The sequence below is a fragment of the Arctopsyche grandis genome, chromosome 2 (genome assembly GCF_051622035.1).
Source record: "Arctopsyche grandis isolate Sample6627 chromosome 2, ASM5162203v2, whole genome shotgun sequence".
Taxonomy (NCBI): Eukaryota; Metazoa; Arthropoda; class Insecta; order Trichoptera; family Hydropsychidae; genus Arctopsyche; species Arctopsyche grandis.
In genome coordinates, this window is record NC_135356.1 from 30,215,291 (window position 1) to 30,237,623 (window position 22,333).

General features: G+C 37.1%; 1 protein-coding gene across 2 annotated transcripts in view; it reads right to left on the bottom strand.

The window, feature by feature from the left end:
• Positions 1 to 22,333, bottom strand: part of LOC143920972 (tudor domain-containing protein 5-like) — a 29,157-nt gene that overhangs the window by 4,344 nt on the left and 2,480 nt on the right. Inside the window, exons 2-17 of one of the 2 annotated variants that reach the window (XM_077444047.1) lie at positions 19,330 to 19,593; positions 12,902 to 13,104; positions 12,714 to 12,823; positions 12,506 to 12,624; positions 6,890 to 7,092; positions 6,702 to 6,811; positions 6,494 to 6,612; positions 5,484 to 5,884; positions 5,218 to 5,402; positions 5,015 to 5,150; positions 4,721 to 4,939; positions 4,513 to 4,635; positions 2,703 to 2,887; positions 2,500 to 2,635; positions 2,206 to 2,424; positions 1,998 to 2,120 (exon numbers count right to left, since the gene is read on the bottom strand). In XM_077444047.1, the coding sequence (XP_077300173.1) occupies positions 1,998 to 2,120; positions 2,206 to 2,424; positions 2,500 to 2,635; positions 2,703 to 2,887; positions 4,513 to 4,635; positions 4,721 to 4,939; positions 5,015 to 5,150; positions 5,218 to 5,402; positions 5,484 to 5,884; positions 6,494 to 6,612; positions 6,702 to 6,811; positions 6,890 to 7,092; positions 12,506 to 12,624; positions 12,714 to 12,823; positions 12,902 to 13,099 (2,586 nt within the window). In that variant the 5' untranslated portion in view covers positions 13,100 to 13,104; positions 19,330 to 19,593. Of the gene's footprint in view, positions 1 to 1,997; positions 2,121 to 2,205; positions 2,425 to 2,499; positions 2,636 to 2,702; positions 2,888 to 4,512; positions 4,636 to 4,720; positions 4,940 to 5,014; positions 5,151 to 5,217; positions 5,403 to 5,483; positions 5,885 to 6,493; positions 6,613 to 6,701; positions 6,812 to 6,889; positions 7,093 to 12,505; positions 12,625 to 12,713; positions 12,824 to 12,901; positions 15,182 to 19,329; positions 19,594 to 22,333 lie in introns of those variants that run through there. The other variant, XM_077444038.1, reaches the window with a different exon arrangement.

Genomic DNA, 22,333 nt, shown 5'->3' on the forward strand with positions numbered 1-22,333 from the left:
ATGTACTTCAACTTTGGTTATTTCACACTATGGTAGTGTGAAAAAGCACATTCATATTTCAATTAAAATAAAGTTTGTGTTTGCATCCTTAAAGATCTGTCTTGAGATAAGCTTTTGCAAACAAAAAAAAATGGGCCACCGTATGATGAACGATTATCGTTCATAGCAGGTATAAAAAAAATGCACCACTGAGAAATCAACAAGAAAAACCAAAAATTATCGAATTCCAATGTAATATATTTTAATCAGTCTGGTTACTTCCAGACACCCCAAATGCCGAGCCACTGGACAGGATACGATGATATTTGGCTGATATTAATTTCACCGCTAATTGTTGTTTAAAATACAAAATTGAAAATCAACTAGAAAGTAAAATCGAATAAAATATGTTAATATTATAGTATCCTACCATAAAAATACTCGGCTAACTATAAACCACACAAACTAGTGACGAGAAAACAAACAAAAATTCACGCGTTCATATATGTATGCCTTCGGGAAAAATTTCGGTGAGTGCGAAAAGTATTTCAGTTGAACTTTCAATGGTGTGTATATGGCGATAGGTGGGGATGGGCGTTTGGGACAATTATATTTTAGTCAAATTTTCTACCTGCGCGTACGAGAATTTGTGGGGACGGGCGAGAATTCAAACCGGTTTCTGTGCGGATGGCAGTGGCGAATTGTCCATAGTGGGTTGCGACAATAGCCAAATTTTCCCGTGCGGGTACCGCTTTCGAGCAACCTTTCCGGGAACCGAATTTTTCAATATCGACTATTTTTAAATTATTTTAGTTAAATATCACCAACGACATCTTTTACTAAGCCCCAATATGAATAAATTACAAGAAATACGAGGTTCAACGTGTTTTTTCTTTATATGAAGTAGGAGTGACGCAACGCACAAATTTGTGCGCACGGTAGCCAAAGGAAGTTTTTCAAACGCACAAATTTGTGCGCACGGTATCCTGTGTGTTACCATACAGTACCGTTTATCATGCATACATTCTTTTCGATCTTTCGGCTTTCGATGCAGTGACCCAGACCCATAATACATATGTACATAGATATTGTTACCTAAATTTGAAAACAGTTGATTACCCAGATCGAAATCAGCTCAGTAAATCATCAAAAAAAGTCATGCAGTTAATCGTAATTGCAGTAAAAGGATAGAATATGTATATTTAATTGTTTTATATGAAAACAAAAAAATATGGTTCAAAACCTCGCTAAAAAAAATATATTATAATAACGTATTTTTATATGGCAAGAAGGAATATTTCAATTAATGTTTAAAAAAAAAAAAGGCGAAATGAAGAATTGGTTTTGGCGTGATGTTCGTGACCATTAGCTCAGTTTAGACCTACATATATGAGGCTATTTTGAGATGACTGGTTCGAGTCTCGGCAGAGTGGTCTCGACGAAAAATCAATTTATCGATTTTTATCGATTCATTCATTATGTTCGGCGAGCGTTAGGACACACACACACAGATTACCGTCTTTATATATATGATGATATGATAATAATGTAAAAAGAAACCCACTTTTTATTCCACGGAGACGAAAATTTAGCATTATATTATAATTATAAAAGTTTTGTTGGTGATTAATCTTAATCTAAATAAATAATAGAATAAAATTTAAAATTAATAGTGTAAAATATTTTTATTGCAATCTTGCATCACAAAATTTTAACAATATATTATATTTGGACATACATACGTATAAAATAATATATATTGATTTCAAAAAAAATTGATTCCAATCTACATAGTCTACTTGGCAGTATGACGAAAATAAATACACGATTTCTATCGGTCTGATAGGAATCGAGATTCGGAGTTTGCCTACTGCCAATTAACTAAAACGAGGAATAATAATCATTACTTTAAAAAAATGAGATTCCTTTCTATTTGCAGTAATCAAAATCTCATAATTGACAATAATATCAATGAGATGACTGCCATCGTGTCAACACTCAAAATGACTATTACTTACATAAGTCCAATATTTGTCAGTGGAAGAATCTAAATTTGCCAATCCTTCAAAATATAATACTTTGGCAATAATAACGTCTTTGGACCCCGATGAAGTATTCATTAATCCTAAACAAGATATGTTCTGAAAAAAATTTGACGTAAGATAGTGTCATATTAAATCTTATTACACTTTATATGTAAGTGCCGAATTATTGCAACATATTTACATTATCATGCGTACTGGAAACTTTGGCTGCAAGGGGTATGCCGTTTACGAGACCGAAAAATCGTCTTCTGGCTACCGATGACCACCATTTATGAACCGGTGAAACTCCAGATAATCGACCCCTCATTGCTTGTACAGGTAGTTCACAGAATTTTTTCAACAAAAGCCTTACGTCTTTACAGAAAACGTTTAATATAGTACCGTAGTCAATGTATCTCACCTGGAAAAGAAATTTATAATATTTGCTCCCAACGTACAATCGATATTGTACAACAAGTAGTTTAAATGTACTCACTTTCACCACTTCAAGATCAACGTTAGCTATTATCTCAGCACGATAGTAAAGCCCTTCAAAAGGTACGGCGCAGTGTGTCCCAGTTTTCATTTGTGCCCTCACCATCTTATACGATTCGCTGGACTTGTATAGTACGCTGCAAACAAACTTGACGTTATTTCATTTCGTTCAATCGATACGATTCATGATTTCACTCCACTTACTCCATAGAGTTCATCAACTTTTCTAAAGCTAAACTGTGTTCATCGGCCACTATATGGAACCAAAAATGAGAGGGATCGACCACTTCAGATATCCAAACAAGGATTTTAGAATTAACTGAAGGACTTGACGCTCGTCGGATTTGAAATTCGTTATCTATACATTCCTCTGGACACAACGAAGGATCCTGAAAATGAGGAAATCGTCGTCGAAAATCAGCACCGTATTAAACTTAATGTCGTCACTATGAATAAAATAAAATAGAAACCAGAGATATGCCAGGCAGAGCATTCAAGCCAAAAATTTTTGCTTCTAAGCTAACAAGAGTCAATTCGACGTATTTATAGTTTTTATGAAAAAACATTTTTCAATTCGACGAGTTTATAGTTTTTTTGAGGGACGTTTTGTGAAGTGATATTATTCTCCTTGACTGCGACATACAAAGATTTCAAGGTTTGAGAAATATTTGACCGCACTAAATTTTACCCATACAGACATTATAAAGTGAAGCGAAAGTAAACGACTTTCAAATGATTCATGGATTATGTAATTTTTCGATTCCTCTTGTAAAATTCATCGTCATCAAAGTCAAAAAATGAATTATGAAGTGAATGCTCTAACTTGATTCATTTGACGTTAACCTTTAAACTTTGTTTAATCTCGCTAATCGAGCACAATGCACAAAATGAGTTGCAAGTCTGGTCAGATTTTAATAATACACGACGGCTCCCCACTAAAATGCCACCAAACACATACCGGAGACCCTTTTTAGGGTCACACAAGTGAGGAACGAAACTGTCCTCCAGCTACTTGACAAAAATAGATAGCTTCTCGGTGGCGTAAACTTGAAAAACTGAAATCGTTATCGTCTAAGAAAAAGTCTTTCACCCAACGATTCTTTATCGTCGTCAGGTAACGAGTGTAGTGATAATCAGCTCAGTAAATCATCAAAAAAAGTCATGCAGTTAATCGTAATTGCAGTAAAAGGATAGAATATGTATATTTAATTGTTTTATATGAAAACAAAAAAATATGGTTCAAAACCTCGCTAAAAAAAATATATTATAATTACGTATTTTTATATGGCAAGAAGGAATATTTCAATTAATGTTTAAAAAAAAAAAGGCGAAATGAAGAATTGGTTTTGGCGTGATGTTCGTGACCATTAGCTCAGTTTAGATCTATATGAGGCTATTTTGAGATGACTGGTTCGAGTCTCGGCAGTGGTCTCGACGAAAAATCAATTTATCGATTTTTATCGATTCATTCATTATGTTCGGCGAGCGTTAGGACACACACACACAGATTACCGTCTTTATATATATGATGATATGATAATAATGTAAAAAGAAACCCACTTTTTATTCCACGGAGACGAAAATTTAGCATTATATTATAATTATAAAAGTTTTGTTGGTGATTAATCTTAATCTAAATAAATAATAGAATAAAATTTAAAATTAATAGTGTAAAATATTTTTATTGCAATCTTGCATCACAAAATTTTAACAATATATTATATTTGGACATACATACGTATAAAATAATATATATTGATTTCAAAAAAAATTGATTCCAATCTACATAGTCTACTTGGCAGTATGACGAAAATAAATACACGATTTCTATCGGTCTGATAGGAATCGAGATTCGGAGTTTGCCTACTGCCAATTAACTAAAACGAGGAATAATAATCATTACTTTAAAAAAATGAGATTCCTTTCTATTTGCAGTAATCAAAATCTCATAATTGACAATAATATCAATGAGATGACTGCCATCGTGTCAACACTCAAAATGACTATTACTTACATAAGTCCAATATTTGTCAGTGGAAGAATCTAAATTTGCCAATCCTTCAAAATATAATACTTTGGCAATAATAGCGTCTTTGGAACCCGATGAAGTATTCATTAATCCTAAACAAGATATGTTCTGAAAAAAATTTGACGTAAGATATAGTCATATTAAATCTTATTACACTTTATATGTAAGTGTCGAATTATTGCAACATATTTACATTATCATGCGTACTGGAAACTTTGGCTGCAAGGGGTATGCCGTTTACGAGACCGAAAAATCGTCTTCTGGCTACCGATGACCACCATTTATGAACCGGTGAAACTCCAGATAATCGACCCCTCATTGCTTGTACAGGTAGTTCACAGAATGTTTTCAACAAAAGCCTTACGTCTTTACAGAAAACGTTTAATATAGTACCGTAGTCAATGTATCTCACCTGGAAAAGAAATTTATAATATTTGCTCCCAACGTACAATCGATATTGTACAACAAGTAGTTTAAATGTACTCACTTTCACCACTTCAAGATCAACGTTAGCTATTATCTCAGCACGATGGTAAAGCCCTTCAAAAGGTACGGCGCAATGTGTCCCAGTTTTCATTTGTGCCCTCACCATCTTATACGATTCGCTGGACTTGTATAGTACGCTGCAAACAAACTTGACGTTATTTCATTTCGTTCAATCGATACGATTCATGATTTCACTCCACTTACTCCATAGAGTTCATCAACTTTTCTAAAGCTAAACTGTGTTCATCGGCCACTATATGGAACCAAAAATGAGAGGGATCGACCACTTCAGATATCCAAACAAGGATTTTAGAATTAACTGAAGGACTTGACGCTCGTCGGATTTGAAATTCGTTATCTATACATTCCTCTGGACACAACGAAGGATCCTGAAAATGAGGAAATCGTCGTCGAAAATCAGCACCGTATTAAACTTAATGTCGTCACTATGAATAAAATAAAATAGAAACCAGAGATATGCCAGGCAGAGCATTCAAGCCAAAAATTTTTGCTTCTAAGCTAACAAGAGTCGAGGTCTCTGGTATGTCGACTTTTTCAGGTGCTCGTTGGAAGTCACGTTGCAAGTTCAAATCTCTGTCATACAGCTTCATGGCTCCATAATCTTCGGGTCTCTGAATATTGAAAACATGTGGCATACTTCTGCAAAGGGCTACGATGTTGCCGTATCCCAATTTCTGATATTCTAGATGTCGTCTAAATTTCTTGTAATACGCATCATTCAATTGGGACAACCATAATTCCCGATGATCCTTTATGAGCATTTTTAGGTTTTGGTGAAGCTCATTTTTCAATTCGACGAGTTTATAGTTTTTTTGAGGGACGTTTTGTGAAGTGATATTATTCTCCTTGACTGCGACATACAAAGATTTCAAGGTTTGAGAAATATTTGACCGCACTAAATTTTACCCATACAGACATTAGAAAGTGAAGCGAAAGTAAACGACTTTCAAATGATTCATGGATTATGTAATTTTTCGATTCCTCTTGTAAAATTCATCGTCATCAAAGTCAAAAAATGAATTATGAAGTGAATGCTCTAACTTGATTCATTTGACGTTAACCTTTAAACTTTGTTTAATCTCGCTAATCGAGCACAATGCACAAAATGAGTTGCAAGTCTGGTCAGATTTTAATAATACACGACGACTCCCCACTAAAATGCCACCAAACACATACCGGAGACCCTTTTTAGGGTCACACAAGCGAGGAACGAAACTGTCCTCCAGCTACTTGACAAAAATAGATAGCTTCTCGGTGGCGTAAACTTGAAAAACTGAAATCGTTATCGTCTAAGAAAAAGTCTTTCACCCAACGATTCTTTATCGTCGTCAGGTAACGAGTGTTGTGATAGTTTTACAAGGATAGACAAAACAAAAAAAATGTCATTTCTTTTCGCCTCACCTTCCATATGCATATGTATGTATAATATAATATCACATGTATTTAAATTTACACATACCATTCGTGCACTCGTTATTCATCAGAGTGGCATTTTTAAAAGCCGCAGTATTACTTTTGTTCGATATAATGGAGGAGCGTTTTCCTACGGCAACATTGGAGGTATTTCTTCTATAATTTCTAAAACACACGCGAAACGCGTTAAAAGAAACGAAATGGAATCACATACTATTTCATGGCAAAAAGTGAAAAAGTGAGCGGAGACTAACCTCGAAAGCACATTTGCAGGCAACTTTTGTTTCTCGATTAACGAGTTTAAATTTTCGATTTCTTTCGTTATGATTGGACATATGACGTACGACGTTCCCGCGCTCTGGAGCTGAAAGTCGAAACAAATAACAACACACGCCTATAGAAAAAGTACAAGCAACTAATTTTTAGTTAATTAAGTTCTCACCCGTATGATGTCGGTGCACTCTCGCTTTAAGAAATCCAACAAATTGGAATAGCCGAATTCGTCAACGGATAAATATCGTCCTTCGATTTGGCGATATTCTCGACTGAGATCTTCTACTGTCATCCGAAGCGAGTTGGACACGACGATGCATTTTATGTTAATTTTGATGTTGTTCAATTTCTCCGATTTCGCAGACATCGCGACTGTAAATTATAAAACGAGAACAACATTCACCGGAGATGCAAACGCAGACGAAGAGGCAAAGTTGCGGTGGGTGGTGGGTGCTGCGATATAGCACGACTTGTGATATCACCTATTTCCCTCATCGAACTTAATCTGTACAAATGACATCATCGTGTCCACTTCTCGTACACGAAAGTTAGCCGTGGCCGAAATACTTCGTCCAGCTTACCCATAAAGGCGATTCGACTCGCTCCAGATACGCAATCACGAGTACACGGGAAATCCCAAGGAGCTACGCAACTACGCATCAAACATCGAACACAAAGGAAGACCTCGACCCCGTCGGAATCTTCCAGAACGTGATCTCACCAGCCCAGCTACGCGTTGCTCAAGCAACACCTTTATGAACCAGTGCATCGTCCCCAGATGCCAGTGAGCTTCAGGAACTCGACCTAGCTCGTTCCAGTGAATCCTTTACCTACTTCGCTGTACATACAAATACACTTGTATTAATCGAGTAATAAAGATCCTCTTCAAAATTCAACTGAATTTCCATAGGCTGGGAAACGGTCCAAAACCTTTTACCCCCCTATAAGATGTTACTGTATTTCCACTTGGATGATCGATAAAAAAAAAACAATTCATAAAAAAACGCGGTGTCGGATGTCGGTGATTTGTCAAAGGGTTTTTTTTCTTTCGTCAAATAAAATTAATAATCACACATTATCCGATAAATTTTACTTATGAAATGATTTAATTACTTGATTTATTTCGAAGAGAGAAACAATTGAAGAATAAAAAAATCCGTTTGATGTGACCGACAACACCCCGGGTTAGCAAAAATCGTTGGATCACCCATACTAATACATGATATATTCTCAGTAACTGCGCATTACGGGGAAGTAAAAATAATAATTCTTTGATTTTTTTTCGATCTTAGTGCGTATCTTCGTAAGTCAAAACATCGTCGACAAACAAAAGTCGAGGATTACCTGTATGTGATTGTTGATGATCTAATTTTAGGTCAATTTCGAAAATTTATTTATATTGTGCATGTTCTGTTTTAACTTTCAATATTTAATTTTAATTTTAATATTATGATTATAATTTTATTTTGATACTTGAATTTAATTTTAATATAATAATAATAGTTTTAATTTTGATATTTAATTTCAATTTTTAAATTTTATTTTTATTTCGATATTTTGTACGCTACTGGTTTTTAAAGTTGGCCTGTGGGCCGTTCGTTGGCTTGGTGCGTACGCACCATAACGCGACGTTTTCCCATAAAACGGCAACGTTTCGCATTTGCATTCGCCGACCGGAAATGGTGGCGCTGGCGACTCGGCGAAAACCGGAGGTTCCGGTCGCAAACTCACATATCGACATGCTCGACGTTCCGCGAAAACTGCGAATGTAAATTTTTAAAACCCCCATCGAATTGAATCCACTTGCATAATACATACATACATTACACAAATATCACTTTGTTTGTAAGAAATGTTTTGTCACAAACTAATAACAATTTGTATATTTTTCATTCAATGTATCTTTTAAGTTAAAGTACATAAAAATTTTTGTTAAAAGAAAATAACAGTAGTTTTTAAATTAAATGACCAGTTGCTACATATACGCGTTATTACTTTTGTAGGATTCTTCAAAATGGCCGTTATAAAAATTGGAAAGTCACTCACGTGTTTTTGGCTTCAAAAAACCATTAAATTGTGGATAATAGCAAAAGGGAACTTCATATGTCAATTAGCGAACTACGTGCCCTAAAAGGCATAAACTAAGGGGGGCGAAGCCCTAGACGGCATTCAATCATGGGGACGCGGTGGGGCGAAGCCCTAATAGGCATTAACTAAGGGGGGCGAAGCCCTAGACGGCATTAAATCATGGAGGGGCGAAGCCCTAAAAGGCATAAACTAAGGGGGGCGAAGCCCTAGACGGCAATTAATCATGGGGGCGCGGAGGGGCGAAGCCCTAATAGGCATTAACTAAGGGGGGCGAAGCCCTAGACGGCATTAAATCATGGGGGCGCGGAGGGGCGAAGCCCTTAAAGGCATAAACTAAGGGGGGCGAAGCCCTAGATGGCATTCAATCATGAAGGGGCGAATCCCTAAAAGACATAAACTAAGGGGGGCGAAGCCCTAGACGGCATTTAATCATGGGGGCGCGAAGCCCTAAAAGGCAACTGATCATGGGGGCGTGGAGGGGCGAAGCCCTAGAAGGCAAAGGCTCAGGGGGGCGCCGAGGGCGAAGCCCTAGAAGGCAAAATAAAAAATTTGATTTTTTTTGATTTTTTTTTTAACCCATTTGAACCCAGAGCTCGCGTGAAAACACATATCCCATGTGCCCAGGACTATTTTTTCGTTTATTTTCCAAAATCTTTGAGTTATTTCATGGGAAATATTTTTTCTTTTTTATTATAAAGATAGGGATGGATAATTATTTGATTTTTCAACATTTTTAATTTTTTTCAAGGTAGTATCGTGAACGACCTTTGGGGCTAATGAAACATGTTTTTTAAAATAAAACAAAAATCACAATGGAGTCACATAATCAGTTATAATACTTTCTCACTGGTTATTTGTAGTTTTATTGTTAAGAAATTTATAAAATTAATTTTAAAAATAACAAACGCATCTCTTCGATAAAATGATATTTTCAAATCGCATAACATAACACACGTAGGTACATATATTGTGATATATACACATCGTCAACAAAAAAAAGGGTGCACCCTTTTAAAAGAAGAAATGTCATAAACGAGATTTTGGGTTCAAAAGTCGTAAAAACAAAATACATGAAGACAAAATAATTAATTATTATGATACGGTACAAAACATTTGTCATGCAATGGAATTTAACAGTTATCACAAGCGGAAAACGTTTTATTTTTACAGTGTCCACAATTTCTCCTTTTCTGTTTGACCAATATCAAATTAATGTCTTCCAACTTCCTTTTGATTTTGATTAACTTTGACGGGTCTCAATGGGACCAATTGTTTTCGTTTTTGACCATAACACTTGCACAACGTCTCTGTTACCTGTCTGATAAATCCTAATTTATCAAGTTTACAACCAAAACTTTTGCTAAGAATCCAAGCGTTATTCACAGCTACATCGATGTTCCAAAACAGAATAGGCATGTACCATTTTTTCCCTCTAATACTTTATATAGTTATAGTTAGAAATATGGTTATACATTTGATCAACCCCACCCATATATTTATTATACATATTTATACTAAATGGTTGATTGATTTCCACCCTACTTTTTTCTTTAACCGAATATCAGTTTCCAGGGGTGGTAATATGTATGTATATGGAATCCGGAAGTTGAGACTCGTCCCAATAATCAATTTCTTCCCGTATCTCTGCAGTAGTAAAATTGCATTTTCTGGAAAAAAATGTCTCATTATCCCAAGGAGTCATATACGACTCCGTCGTTTTTTTTTTTTTCAGGAATGTGAGATATATAAACGCAATTTCTCTTATGCATATTATACAATAAGTCCTACTGTATTAGAAACATAAAGATAAATAAAAAATATGTAAAAATAAAAAACTTACGTATGTTTTCTCTTCGACATATCTCCAAGTCGAAAAGCGTTCGATGTTATTCCCTCAAAACTCCAAAAGGAACTGATTTAATTTCGTGTGACTTTCTTAAAATTCATCACCAACATCTAACCAAGCGAAACGAAAGGTTTTACGGCCGGCCTGAGTGATCCCTTTATTTTACGACGCAAAATTGTAAAATGCCGTGAACGACCGCGCTGGCATACATCGTGTAAGTTCATAACTGACCGCTTGGGTTCAAATGGGTTAAATTTAAATTTTTTTTTTTTTTTAATTAAATGTTGACTATTAGCTTAGTCATGTTTAAGCGGTTTATAATATAAATACTGAGCGAAGCCGGGTAATACAGCTAGTATTCAATAAACGACGAATTATTTAACGAGGAAGAATCGCAACATACACAAGTCGCCCAGCATATCTAAGTTTCGCATATATCCCTAACCTCCACGGAATTGTCATGCTACTACTCGCCACCGGTGTCGCGTCGATAGCTCACACACACACACTAACAGACATTTGTTTACGTTTTCACATTTGACGTGTGTGCATTCATACCTACCGCGACATATATAATCCATTCATGAGTCAGTCAGTCAGCTGATATAGCTGAACGCATATCTAACATCTACTGCCCCTCCTCTATCATGTCCAACTTTTATAAAGAATACAAACATAACCCCGTGGGTTCCACATCAGATGACGGCTTATCCATAAAGCTTTTTGCCGGGATGGATTTCATTGTATGCTGGTCTAACAAATTCAACGTGGATCGTTTCCAAGTCGATAAACATTCCCGTGATTGGGTTCCACTGAATTCAATGCTATTTTCATAGTATAGTGGATGTGGTGGAGGCAGTTCAACAGCATGCTGCATTTTTATATGAAAGAGGTGGAAAAATGACTAGTATGATCAAGGTAATGAATATTATGACAATGAACATTTTATAAAGCTACATATGTACATAATAAATTTAAAATTCTTTTCTTACAGAAAATATACATTCAATGTATAGGGAGAATAGGAGGCGCCAAAATTAAATTTATTGAAAATCCCTTTACTGTAATAATCACAACTCCGCTAATGAAGAGAGACCAAACCATAATAACATTATATTTATTGACTCAACGTCATCCTGTGATTTGCAACAACACACTATAACTTTTGTTCTGACAGAAAGTATAGCCAGCGCTGTTCCATTAGCAGTTATCACTACTAAAGTCTAACAACTTTTGAGAATTTTTCAGCATTTGCTCTTTTGAAAGATTTCTGGGGAACATAAATCCAAAATATATATTGACTGCCGATTCTCATGCCGAACGCTTAGCTCTCACTAATGTTGTTAAGGATTTGGAGATGGATCTATGATTGGAGTTTTAATAGTGGATAGACAGATATTATATAGATTATTTAAAAATATAATTATTTCGAACTCATCCCATCTCATGAAGCTGAAATAAACTTTATTATATTTAATAGTTCAGGGGTATGCAGAAAATACTTGCAAGTCTGGTCAGATTTTAATAATACACGACGACTCCCCACTAAAATGCCACCAAACACATACCGGAGACCTTTTTTAGGGTCACACAAGCGAGGAACGAAACTGTCCTCCAGCTACTTGACAAAAATAGATAGCTTCTCGGTGGCGTAAACTTGAAAAACTGAAATCGTTATCGTCTAAGAAAAAGTCTTTCACCCAACGATTCTTTATCGTCGTCAGGTAACGAGTGTAGTGATAGTTTTACAAGGATAGACAAAACAAAAAAAATGTCATTTCTTTTCGCCTCACCTTCCATATGCATATGTATGTATAATATAATATCACATGTATTTAAATTTACACATACCATTCGTGCACTCGTTATTCATCAGAGTGGCATTTTTAAAAGCCGCAGTATTACTTTTGTTCGATATAATGGAGGAGCGTTTTCCTACGGCAACGTTGGAGGTATTTCTTCTATAATTTCTAAAACACACGCGAAACGCGTTAAAAGAAACGAAATGGAATCACATACTATTTCATGGCAAAAAGTGAAAAAGTGAGCGGAGACTAACCTCGAAAGCACATTTGCAGGCAACTTTTGTTTCTCGATTAACGAGTTTAAATTTTCGATTTCTTTCGTTATGATTGGACATATGACGTACGACGTTCCCGCGCTCTGGAGCTGAAAGTCGAAACAAATAACAACACACGTCTATAGAAAAAGTACAAGCAACTAATTTTTAGTTAATTAAGTTCTCACCCGTATGATGTCGGTGCACTCTCGCTTTAAGAAATCCAACAAATTGGAATAGCCGAATTCGTCAACGGATAAATATCGTCCTTCGATTTGGCGATATTCTCGACTGAGATCTTCTACCGTCATCCGAAGCGAGTTGGACACGACGATGCATTTTATGTTAATTTTGATGTTGTTCAATTTCTCCGATTTCGCAGACATCGCGACTGTAAATTATAAAACGAAAACAACATTCACAGGAGATGCAAACGCAGACGAAGAGGCAAAGTTGCGGTGGGTGGTGGGCGCTGCGATCTATGTGTAATACTTGGAAATGTGATTTGGCGCACAATTCGCAAACTGTCAAAACAAACTCATTGTGTCGCATTTAATGACGCGTGTACGCATGCTGGGGACATTCCTATTCGAATAGAGAAATGTCTCCCGATCAATTGAATCGTGGAGAAAGCGAACACGGTGAATCGAAAGATAGCGGGAAAAGAATCGTAGAGATGGCGCACGCGCACGCATTCACACTGGCACTGGCCTCGCACTCACACCCACACGCACACTCGCGCTCGCACTCGCACTTCACTCAACTATCGGACCGAAAACGTCGACTGGGTGTTGCCAGTTCGCCACGTTTCGTTTCGTTTCGTTTCGTTCCGTTTGTCGTTTTTGAAACCACATCAACTCTTCGATCGATCGATGCTAAAAAATCATATTGTAATGGTGCTTACGGACTAAACCAACGACGATTTTGGGCCAACTTTTTAACCAGCAGTAGCGTACAAAATATCGAAATAAAAATTAAATTTTAAAATTGAAATTAAATGTCAAAATCAAGCTCAAGAGCGAGATTGAGCTAAAATTAGATCATCGTTGATGTTTTGAATTACGACGATACCGCATTTAAAACCAGAGAAATATTATACCAGAGATCTAATCCTGTTGTCACAAAATCTGCCTGTGTATAATTTGTAATAATAATACACAGTAATCTGAAATCTATAGATATCTCTATAATTTCGTATTTATTATATGTATAAAAATTGTATACAAAAAAAAAAAAAAAAAAATCCATACATGTCTCTATGATTAATATTTCTGATTAATTGTTATATGCTATATATTCTGATTGTATATGTATGTATTTTTGATTTCTGATTGTTTATGTATTCTGTATTTCGTTAACGTACACCCGTCGCATTGGAGCAAATCTGTAATGGCGAGTGTATATTGAGTTGTAACAATAAAATATATCGAAGAAAGGAACAAAATTAAGGTTTCGGGTGTACAGCCCTCGTAAGCAAAATTATTATCCTAGAATGTTCAATTCAAAAGGCCTTGATTTCATCTAATCTAATCTATAATTTGGAAAGAGACTTTGTATGTATGTAAATATCCTTGGTCGTCGTCCGTAGATCGGTGACGTCATCGAACACGTGATTCGATTTTTTTTTTTTTTCGATCCATGGGCGCCGATTTGTTTTATTCGTTTCGCGAGTAGCTTCATGGGGCCCCGCCAGGGGCGCCACAAGGGGCGCAGCCCCGTGGGGCCCCGAAGGGGGCCCGGAGGGCGCAGCCTCATGGGGCGCAGCCCCATGGGGCTCAAAAGGGGGCGCAGCTTTATGGGGCACAGCCTTATCGGCCGCAGCCTTATGGGGCGCAACCTTATGGGGCGCAGCCTTATGGGGCGCTGTCTTATGGGGCGCAGCCTTATGGGGCGCCGCCTTATGGGGCGCCGCCTTATGGGGCGCCGCCTTATGGGGCGCCGCCTTATGGAGCTTAGCCACATGGGGCCCCTAAGGGGGCGCAAGGGGGCGCAGCCCCATGAGGCCCCAAAGGGGGCGCAGCCTCATGGGGCGCTGTCTTATGGGGCGCAGTCTTATGGGGCGCCGCCTTATGGAGCTTAGCCGCATGCGGCCCCGAAGGGGGCGCAGCCCCATGGGGCCCCAAAGGGGGCGCAGCCTCATGGGGCCCCGAAGGGGGCGCAGCCTCATGGGGCACAGCCCCATGGGGCCCCGAAGGGGGCGCAGGGGGGCGCAGCCTCATGGGGCGCCGCCTTATGGGGCGCTGCCTTATGGGGCGCCGCCTTATGGGGCGCAGCCTTATGGGGCGCTGTCTTATGGGGCGCAGCCTTATGGGGCGCCGCCATATGGGGCGCTGCCTTATGGGGCGCCGCCTTATGGGGCCCCGAAGGGGGCGCAGCCCCATGGGGCCCCGAAGGGGGCGCAGCCTCATGGGGCGAAGCCCCATGGGGCGCAGCCTTATGAGGCGAAATCCTAAACGGCATTTAATAATGGGGGCGCGGAGGGGCGAAGCCCTAAAAGGCATTAACTAAGGGGGGCGAAGCCCTAAACGGCATTTAATAATGGGGGCGCGGAGGGGCGAAGCCCTAAAAGGCATTAACTAAGGGGGGCGAAGCCCTAAACGGCATTTAATAATGGGGGCGCGGAGGGGCGAAGCCCTAAAAGGCAACTGATAATGGGGGCGAAGCCCTAGACGGCAATTAACCATGGGGACGTGGAGGGGCGAAGCCCTTATATCGGCAACTGATCATGGGGGCGAAGCCCTAGACGGCATTTAATCATGAGGGTGCGGAGGGGCGAAGCCCCAAAAGGCATTAGTTAAGGGCGGCGAAGCCCTAAACGGCAGTTAATCATGGGGGCGCGGAGGGGCGAAGCCCTAAAAGGCAACTGATCATGGGGGCGAAGCCCTAGACGGCATTTAACCATGGGGACGTGGAGGGGCGAAGCCCTTATCGGCAACTGATCATGGGGGCGAAGCCCTAGACGGCATTTAATTATGAGGGTGCGGAGGGGCGAAGCCCCAAAAGGCATTAGTTAAGGGCGGCGAAGCCCTAGACGGCTTTGAATCATGGGGGCGCGGAGGGGCGAAGCCCTAAAAGGCAACTGATCATGGGGGCGAAGCCTTAGACGGCAATTAATCATGGGGGCGCGGAGGGGCGAAGCCCTAAAAGGCAACTGATCATGGGGGCGAAGCCCTAAACGGCAATTAATCTTGGGGGCGCGAAGCCCTAAAAGGCATTAACTAAGGGGGGGCGAAGCCCTAGACGGCATTTAATCATGGGGGCGCGGGGGGGGGGAACCCTGAAAGGCAACTGATCATGGGGGCGAAGCCCTAAACGGCAATTGCTCATGGGGGCGTGGAGGGGCGAAGCCCTAGAAGGCAAAAGCTCAGGGGGTGCCGAGGGCGAAGCCCTAGAAGGCAAAAAAAAATTTTGATTTTTTTTTTTTTAATTTTTAAATTTTTTTAAAATTTTTTTTTTTTTAATTAAATGTTTACTATTAGCTTAGTCATGTTTAAGCGGTTTATATTATAAACACTGAGCGAAGCCGGGTAATACAGCTAGTTCATAGTAAAATCGAAAAAAAAACTGCATACAAAAAATGAAAACATTTTCACAAACAAGCAGTAATGATATACATGTGATGGAAATATAAGTGTGATAAAGACGTACGAGGAGCCATTGCACGAGACAAGTTGTGTTTGCTCGCATGCCATAAATTAATATCGACGTATAAAATAAATACATATGTCGCACGTACACATGCACATACAAACATATGTATGTACATTGTATACACAATGCAGTGTTAGAAAATAATTTTCAATATCGCCGCCATACATATGTATATTGTAAACAAGTCTATAAACGCATCGCAAGCAAAACACACATACACATACATAATATATAATAAAAAATCAATGACGCACAAATTGTAGGAAAATATATAGCTTAGCGGTTTACATAATCAATATGTCAGAACATATCGCAACAAAGAACGCTGTTATCGACGCACGTTGTGCAGATCATGTTTCAGATACAAATCATAATATTAATATCAAATACGCCGTCGTTAATACATATAATAAAATAGTCCCCTCCTCAGGCAAGTAATGGGTCCTTTCGCATAGTCTTATTCAGAGGGTTAAAGCTGATCTATTATTTACCGGTCTCCGTGACGAGACAGAATGTTAAATGACAGAAAACGCAAATATTGGAAGGCAAAGATCGAAAATCGAATGATCTCAAGTCGAAAGATCAAAAAAAAATGGTGCATGGTAAACGGTACATACTCATTTAATTTGCGCGAGCAGGATACAACAGGAACAAGAGGAACAGGCTTTTCCTTCCGTATTAATATGCGCGCGCAGAATACGGGAGGAAAAGCATGTTCCTATTGTTCCTGTTGTATCCTGCTCGCGCAAATTAAGTGAGTATGTACCGTTTACCATGCACCATTTTTTTTTTTGATCTTTCGACTTAAGATCTTTGCCTTCCGATATTTGTGTTTTCTGTCATTTAACATTCTGTCTCGTCACGTAGACCCATTATTTACATATAATCTAAAATGAATAATGATTGTTTTATATATGAAAACGGGGGTACTTGTCGGTTATACGGGCGCATCCGAGTACAGAGTATGTACACATACGTACAAATTTTATTTTATTTTTACATAGACATATACCAGGAAGACCCCGATGCGCCTTCCTGGACAATTAATTACAAACAATGCAGCATTTTTTTATTATTACATAAATCACTGTATATCCAGACGCCGAAGAACACGAAATAACAATTAGTTAATCCATGGATTTAGATTTTATATATAATTTTTGCAAATTATACACACAATAAATACAGAAGATTTGTGACAACAGGTAAGATGATTTTTTTTGCCAATTTTGAGGAACCGTTTCAATAATGATCACATAAAATTGGCAAACTCTGATAGGAAACGATCGATTTGGAGTCACAAATACCCCCAAATCTAACCAGCAGTATGGCGGATCGAACCCACTGATCACTTGATGCTAAACATACACGCTACCATTCAGCCATACTGCTGGCTAAATGCTCGAGCGGGTTAATGGATGGACTCTAGGTGTCGTAAACAGTTTTAGTAAAGTGACAGTACGCAATCGGTGATTGTTTTACAGTAGATCGGATGCAGCGAGAGACTTATGCGAGCATACTGTCGCATTCGTGCAATGTGTTGCAACATTGTAAGGAATTAAAATAATTTATTTTTAACTTATTTCTTATTTAACTATATATGTAATATTATTACAATATAATTTAAAGCAAGGTCTTTAATAATATTACTGTAACCTTTGCAGTCCATAAGATGACGTTGACAATTAATTTTACCGTCTAAAAAATATAAATTCCCATTAACATGAAATGTATATACGTATTCCATAAATAAATTAATAATATCAACAACTTACGTATTTTATATTCAAATTTAATCAATGTAAATATTTCAAAATACGACACACGACCTCAAAAGTAACAAAAAATAAAAGTCAAATTGTACCGACTGCTATACACACTAACAATATTGTATATTTTGGCCAAAATGCAATGCGAAACTGAAACGAAATGCAATTGGCCATCGCGGATTGAGTGGGGATAACATCTACGTTTTACTCAAGTCTCATGCTAGATTCGTTCGACCAAAGTGTAAGTTTGTTTACTCGTTGCTGAGTTGCGCCCGTATAACCAATAAGTACCTAGCATTCTTAGTGTTGTAATTTAATTTAAACAATTTGTTAAAAAATAAAACATCCGTTATGTACTCGTCAAGGATAAAGTACGGTGATTGAATGAGCCATTGTCACAGCTGGCCACATGTTTATTTAACCCTTTGCCCGCGTCTTTAACACACGTTTATTTAACATGTCCTGTACGCGGCTGCTTTTTTGCGGATTTTGTTTTCGCGTTTTCGATTATAAATATAGGTTGTAATATTTTATAAATTATTTTAGCCTATATTGAATTTTTTTTGACTACTGCCATCTATTGAATTTGGTAAAGTATACATTTAGTAATATTTTCAACCAAGTTATAAAATTTTAACACAATACACGGCTCTTATACAGGTTGGAACTTCCAAGACATCTATGCGTGTCTCACGCGCTGAGGGCATGTTCGCTAGGACATGTATAGTAGTCGTAAGCGGTGGAAAGGTTAAACAATCTGAACGTTTTTTAAAATAAAAACTGAGACAAAAGCTATGTATGAATCAATGTATTTCAACTTTATTGATAGCGTTTAATTGATTGGATAAACGACGATCAGAGATCATCTATACGTTATGTTTAAAATGCATTTATTCATGAATGGCAAAGATCGACCAAATAAACAGTGATGTCATCCAATGTCCTTAACAATATGTTTCACCAACTGGATGGTAATACTGTTTACGAGTCTCGGTCAACATCTCAAGTGCATTCATAAACGCGAAGATCATATTGGATTGGATCAGATTGCACCATGGATTGAACTACAATGGAAACCGTTTACCACGTAAACACTCAAGATGAAAAATCGGTCAATGTGTATTCAATTTTAATTAAAAAAAAAAAAAACGTTAACATGGAAAGATTTCACATCTCAGAAGAATAGAAACACATACTGATTATTAATAGTGTTGTGTTGAGTCATTAAAGATTTATAGTGTTTTTATTAAAACTTAGGTAGCTTAGTTCGGCCTCTGCAGTTGATAAGCCAACTGTTCATATGCTATTGTCTCGACTCGTTCAGACATGTCCAGATGTTACAACAGTATAAGTGCAATCTCCATTTGAATGTTAGCCCTTTGAATGCTGAGCAACGCCGATTGGCGTTTTGCCAACAAGTTCCATGGGTCCATGACCATCCATTACGACTTTCAAGCGATCTGCGGAAGGACAAATTACAACAAATAGAGTCAAGCAGCAATTCAAAGTATCCGACAAGAAGATGTCGGGTATGCACGGCTCACAAGAAACGTGGTGAAACAAGATACATGTGTGCATTTTGTGAGGTGCCTTTACATAAAGGAGATTGTTTTGAACGATATCATTCATTACCGAATTATTGATAAGTTTATGGCATTTGTAAAATTTAGCTTTTTTTATTTTCATTTACTCTATAAAATTCCTAAAATTCAAGATAATGTATGTGATAAGATATTTTTATATATTTTTTTAGTTATCTCTGTCCAAAAATTATTATGTTTTAAATTTTGCAATCATTTATATGATAAAAATGATGGGAATATTTTTATTAGATTTTTTTCTCTTTAAAAATTTCTTTGTATAAAAAAAGGTTGGTCACCATCTCCAAAAATTATTGTTTTAAATTTTGTTATTTTGTTATCATTTATATAATAAAGACGATGGGAATATTTTTTCTCTTAAAAAATTTTTTTGTAAAAAAAAAGGGTGGTCACCCTGTCCAAAAATGATTATATTTTAAATTTTGCAATTATATAGACGATGGGCAAATTTAAAAAAAAAATCTCCTTAAAAATTTATTTGTATAAAAAATGTTGGTACCCAGTGGTTCACGAAAATCACGATCGGCGAACACGATTTCAAAACGTAGATTACAGTCACCCGACGTTTAGCAACAATTCACTGAAGACTGTAATCTTCGTTACCTGACGACAAAGTGTTATTAGTGTTGTGTTGAGTCATTAAAGATTTATAGTGTTTTTATTAAAAATTAAGTAGCTCAGTTTGGCCTCTGCACTTGATAGGCCAACTGTTCATATGCTATTGTCTCGACTCGTTCAGACATGTCCAGATGTTACAACAGTATAAGTGCAATCTCCACTTGAATGTTAACCCTTTGAATGCTGAGCAACGCCGATTGGCGTTTTGCCAACAAGTTCCATGGGTCCATGTTGTAATTTGAGCATGTACAAAGTAAACAAGAATACTACCCGCTGAGTCTTTCCTGGTAGCATTGAAAATGGCTCGTGTAATCCGTGTGTCAATGTCTATAAAGACTGGTTTACATTGGAATTTCTGAATTTATAACCACAGCAGAATTTCTCAACGGAAATCCCTAACTGCATTGTATTTTAGATAGTGGCTTGGCATTAAGATTGTGAGCATTACATTTTAACAACAATGAAGAAGATGTATTTAACAACAATGAAGACTTGTATATTGTTGCAAGATATATTAGAGAGTCCAAACACACCTTTACAAAACTCGAAATCCTCAACAGTAGTTATGTAGGGTTTGTTCGGATTAGCTACAATTTTTATACCTTCTTTCCATTGGATTTCTAAATAATTCTAGTTGGAAATGTTTTCAGCGTGGTGGGCTTTCAAAAGAAAAGACGTCAGCACTCAAAGGGTTCAAATATTTCCGAACGGGAAGTAAAAGATGTAATTTGTATGTACGGCAAATCCACATATGTAAAAAGGCTTTTCAACATCTACTATAACGTTTGGCCCATCCTGGAAATATATACAGTTTGTGTTGTATTTATTAATAAAAAAATCGGCCCCGCCTTGAAAAACACTTGTTTTGCTTATGTTTATGGTATATTCGACTATTTAACCTGCTTTCTGGGAGCCTTGATGTTTTTACTTCATCATACAGTTCTGTCAGGCAGCATATTTTAAATGACTTCTAGCTACATACATATTTACACATGTTTTCATTTTGTAATTTTATTATTTAGCATAATGTGTATGTATGTTGGTTTTATCTTTATTTATATATGTATGCTATTTTTTATTTTTATATATATATATATATATATATATATATATATATATATATATATATATATATATGAGTAAGAATTTGTGTATATATCATCGGTTTCCAAACTTTATGCTACTACGCCTCCCTAAAAAAAAATTTTTTTTGCCGCGCCTCCCCACCTTTTATTTTTTAATAGATATAATAATATAGACACGCTTTAAATAATAAACCTTTATTTAAAAAAAAATACTTAACCCTACAATAGACAGAAGATTAAAAAGGTTTTGCTATAACATAAATTTATACAAACACGTATATTTATTTTTATAATAAACTACGTTTAACACATCAAATTAATGCGACGGATGTTGTTGTTTTTTGGCACAAAGTTTATCAAATCTTGGGGGCAATATGGAGAGTGCCACTCGTAACTCCTTTTCGACTATTAACCTGGCTCGATATTTGGTTTTCATTGCAGCTAGTGCCGAAAAGCCCGTTTCGCATAAATAAGATGTTACAAACGGTAGAAGCACTTGCATTGCTTTGCAATACAAAGATTCATACTCTCCACTAAGATTCATCCAAAATTTAATTATGGTTTCATTTTGAAACTTTTGTGTTAGTGAGCTATCGCATGATAATTCTACCAATTTTTCATTTTCGATGGTTGTCAGCTCGAATTCGTCTTCTTCATTGTAATTAAATGGATTCTGTATCCACAAAAACTTTGAGAAATCAAGGTCTTTGAAATAATTGGAAAAATGCAGCACTAAACCATCCAAGTGGTCAATAAAAAGATTTTTACTTGCTTCAATATTGGCTGTGGCCCAGAAATCTTTGGAAAGTGAAAACATATCCAACTCATTCTTTTGTAAATTTGATTTCCATAACTTCAACTTTTTAATGAAAGCTTTTACTTTGTCTTTTTGAACA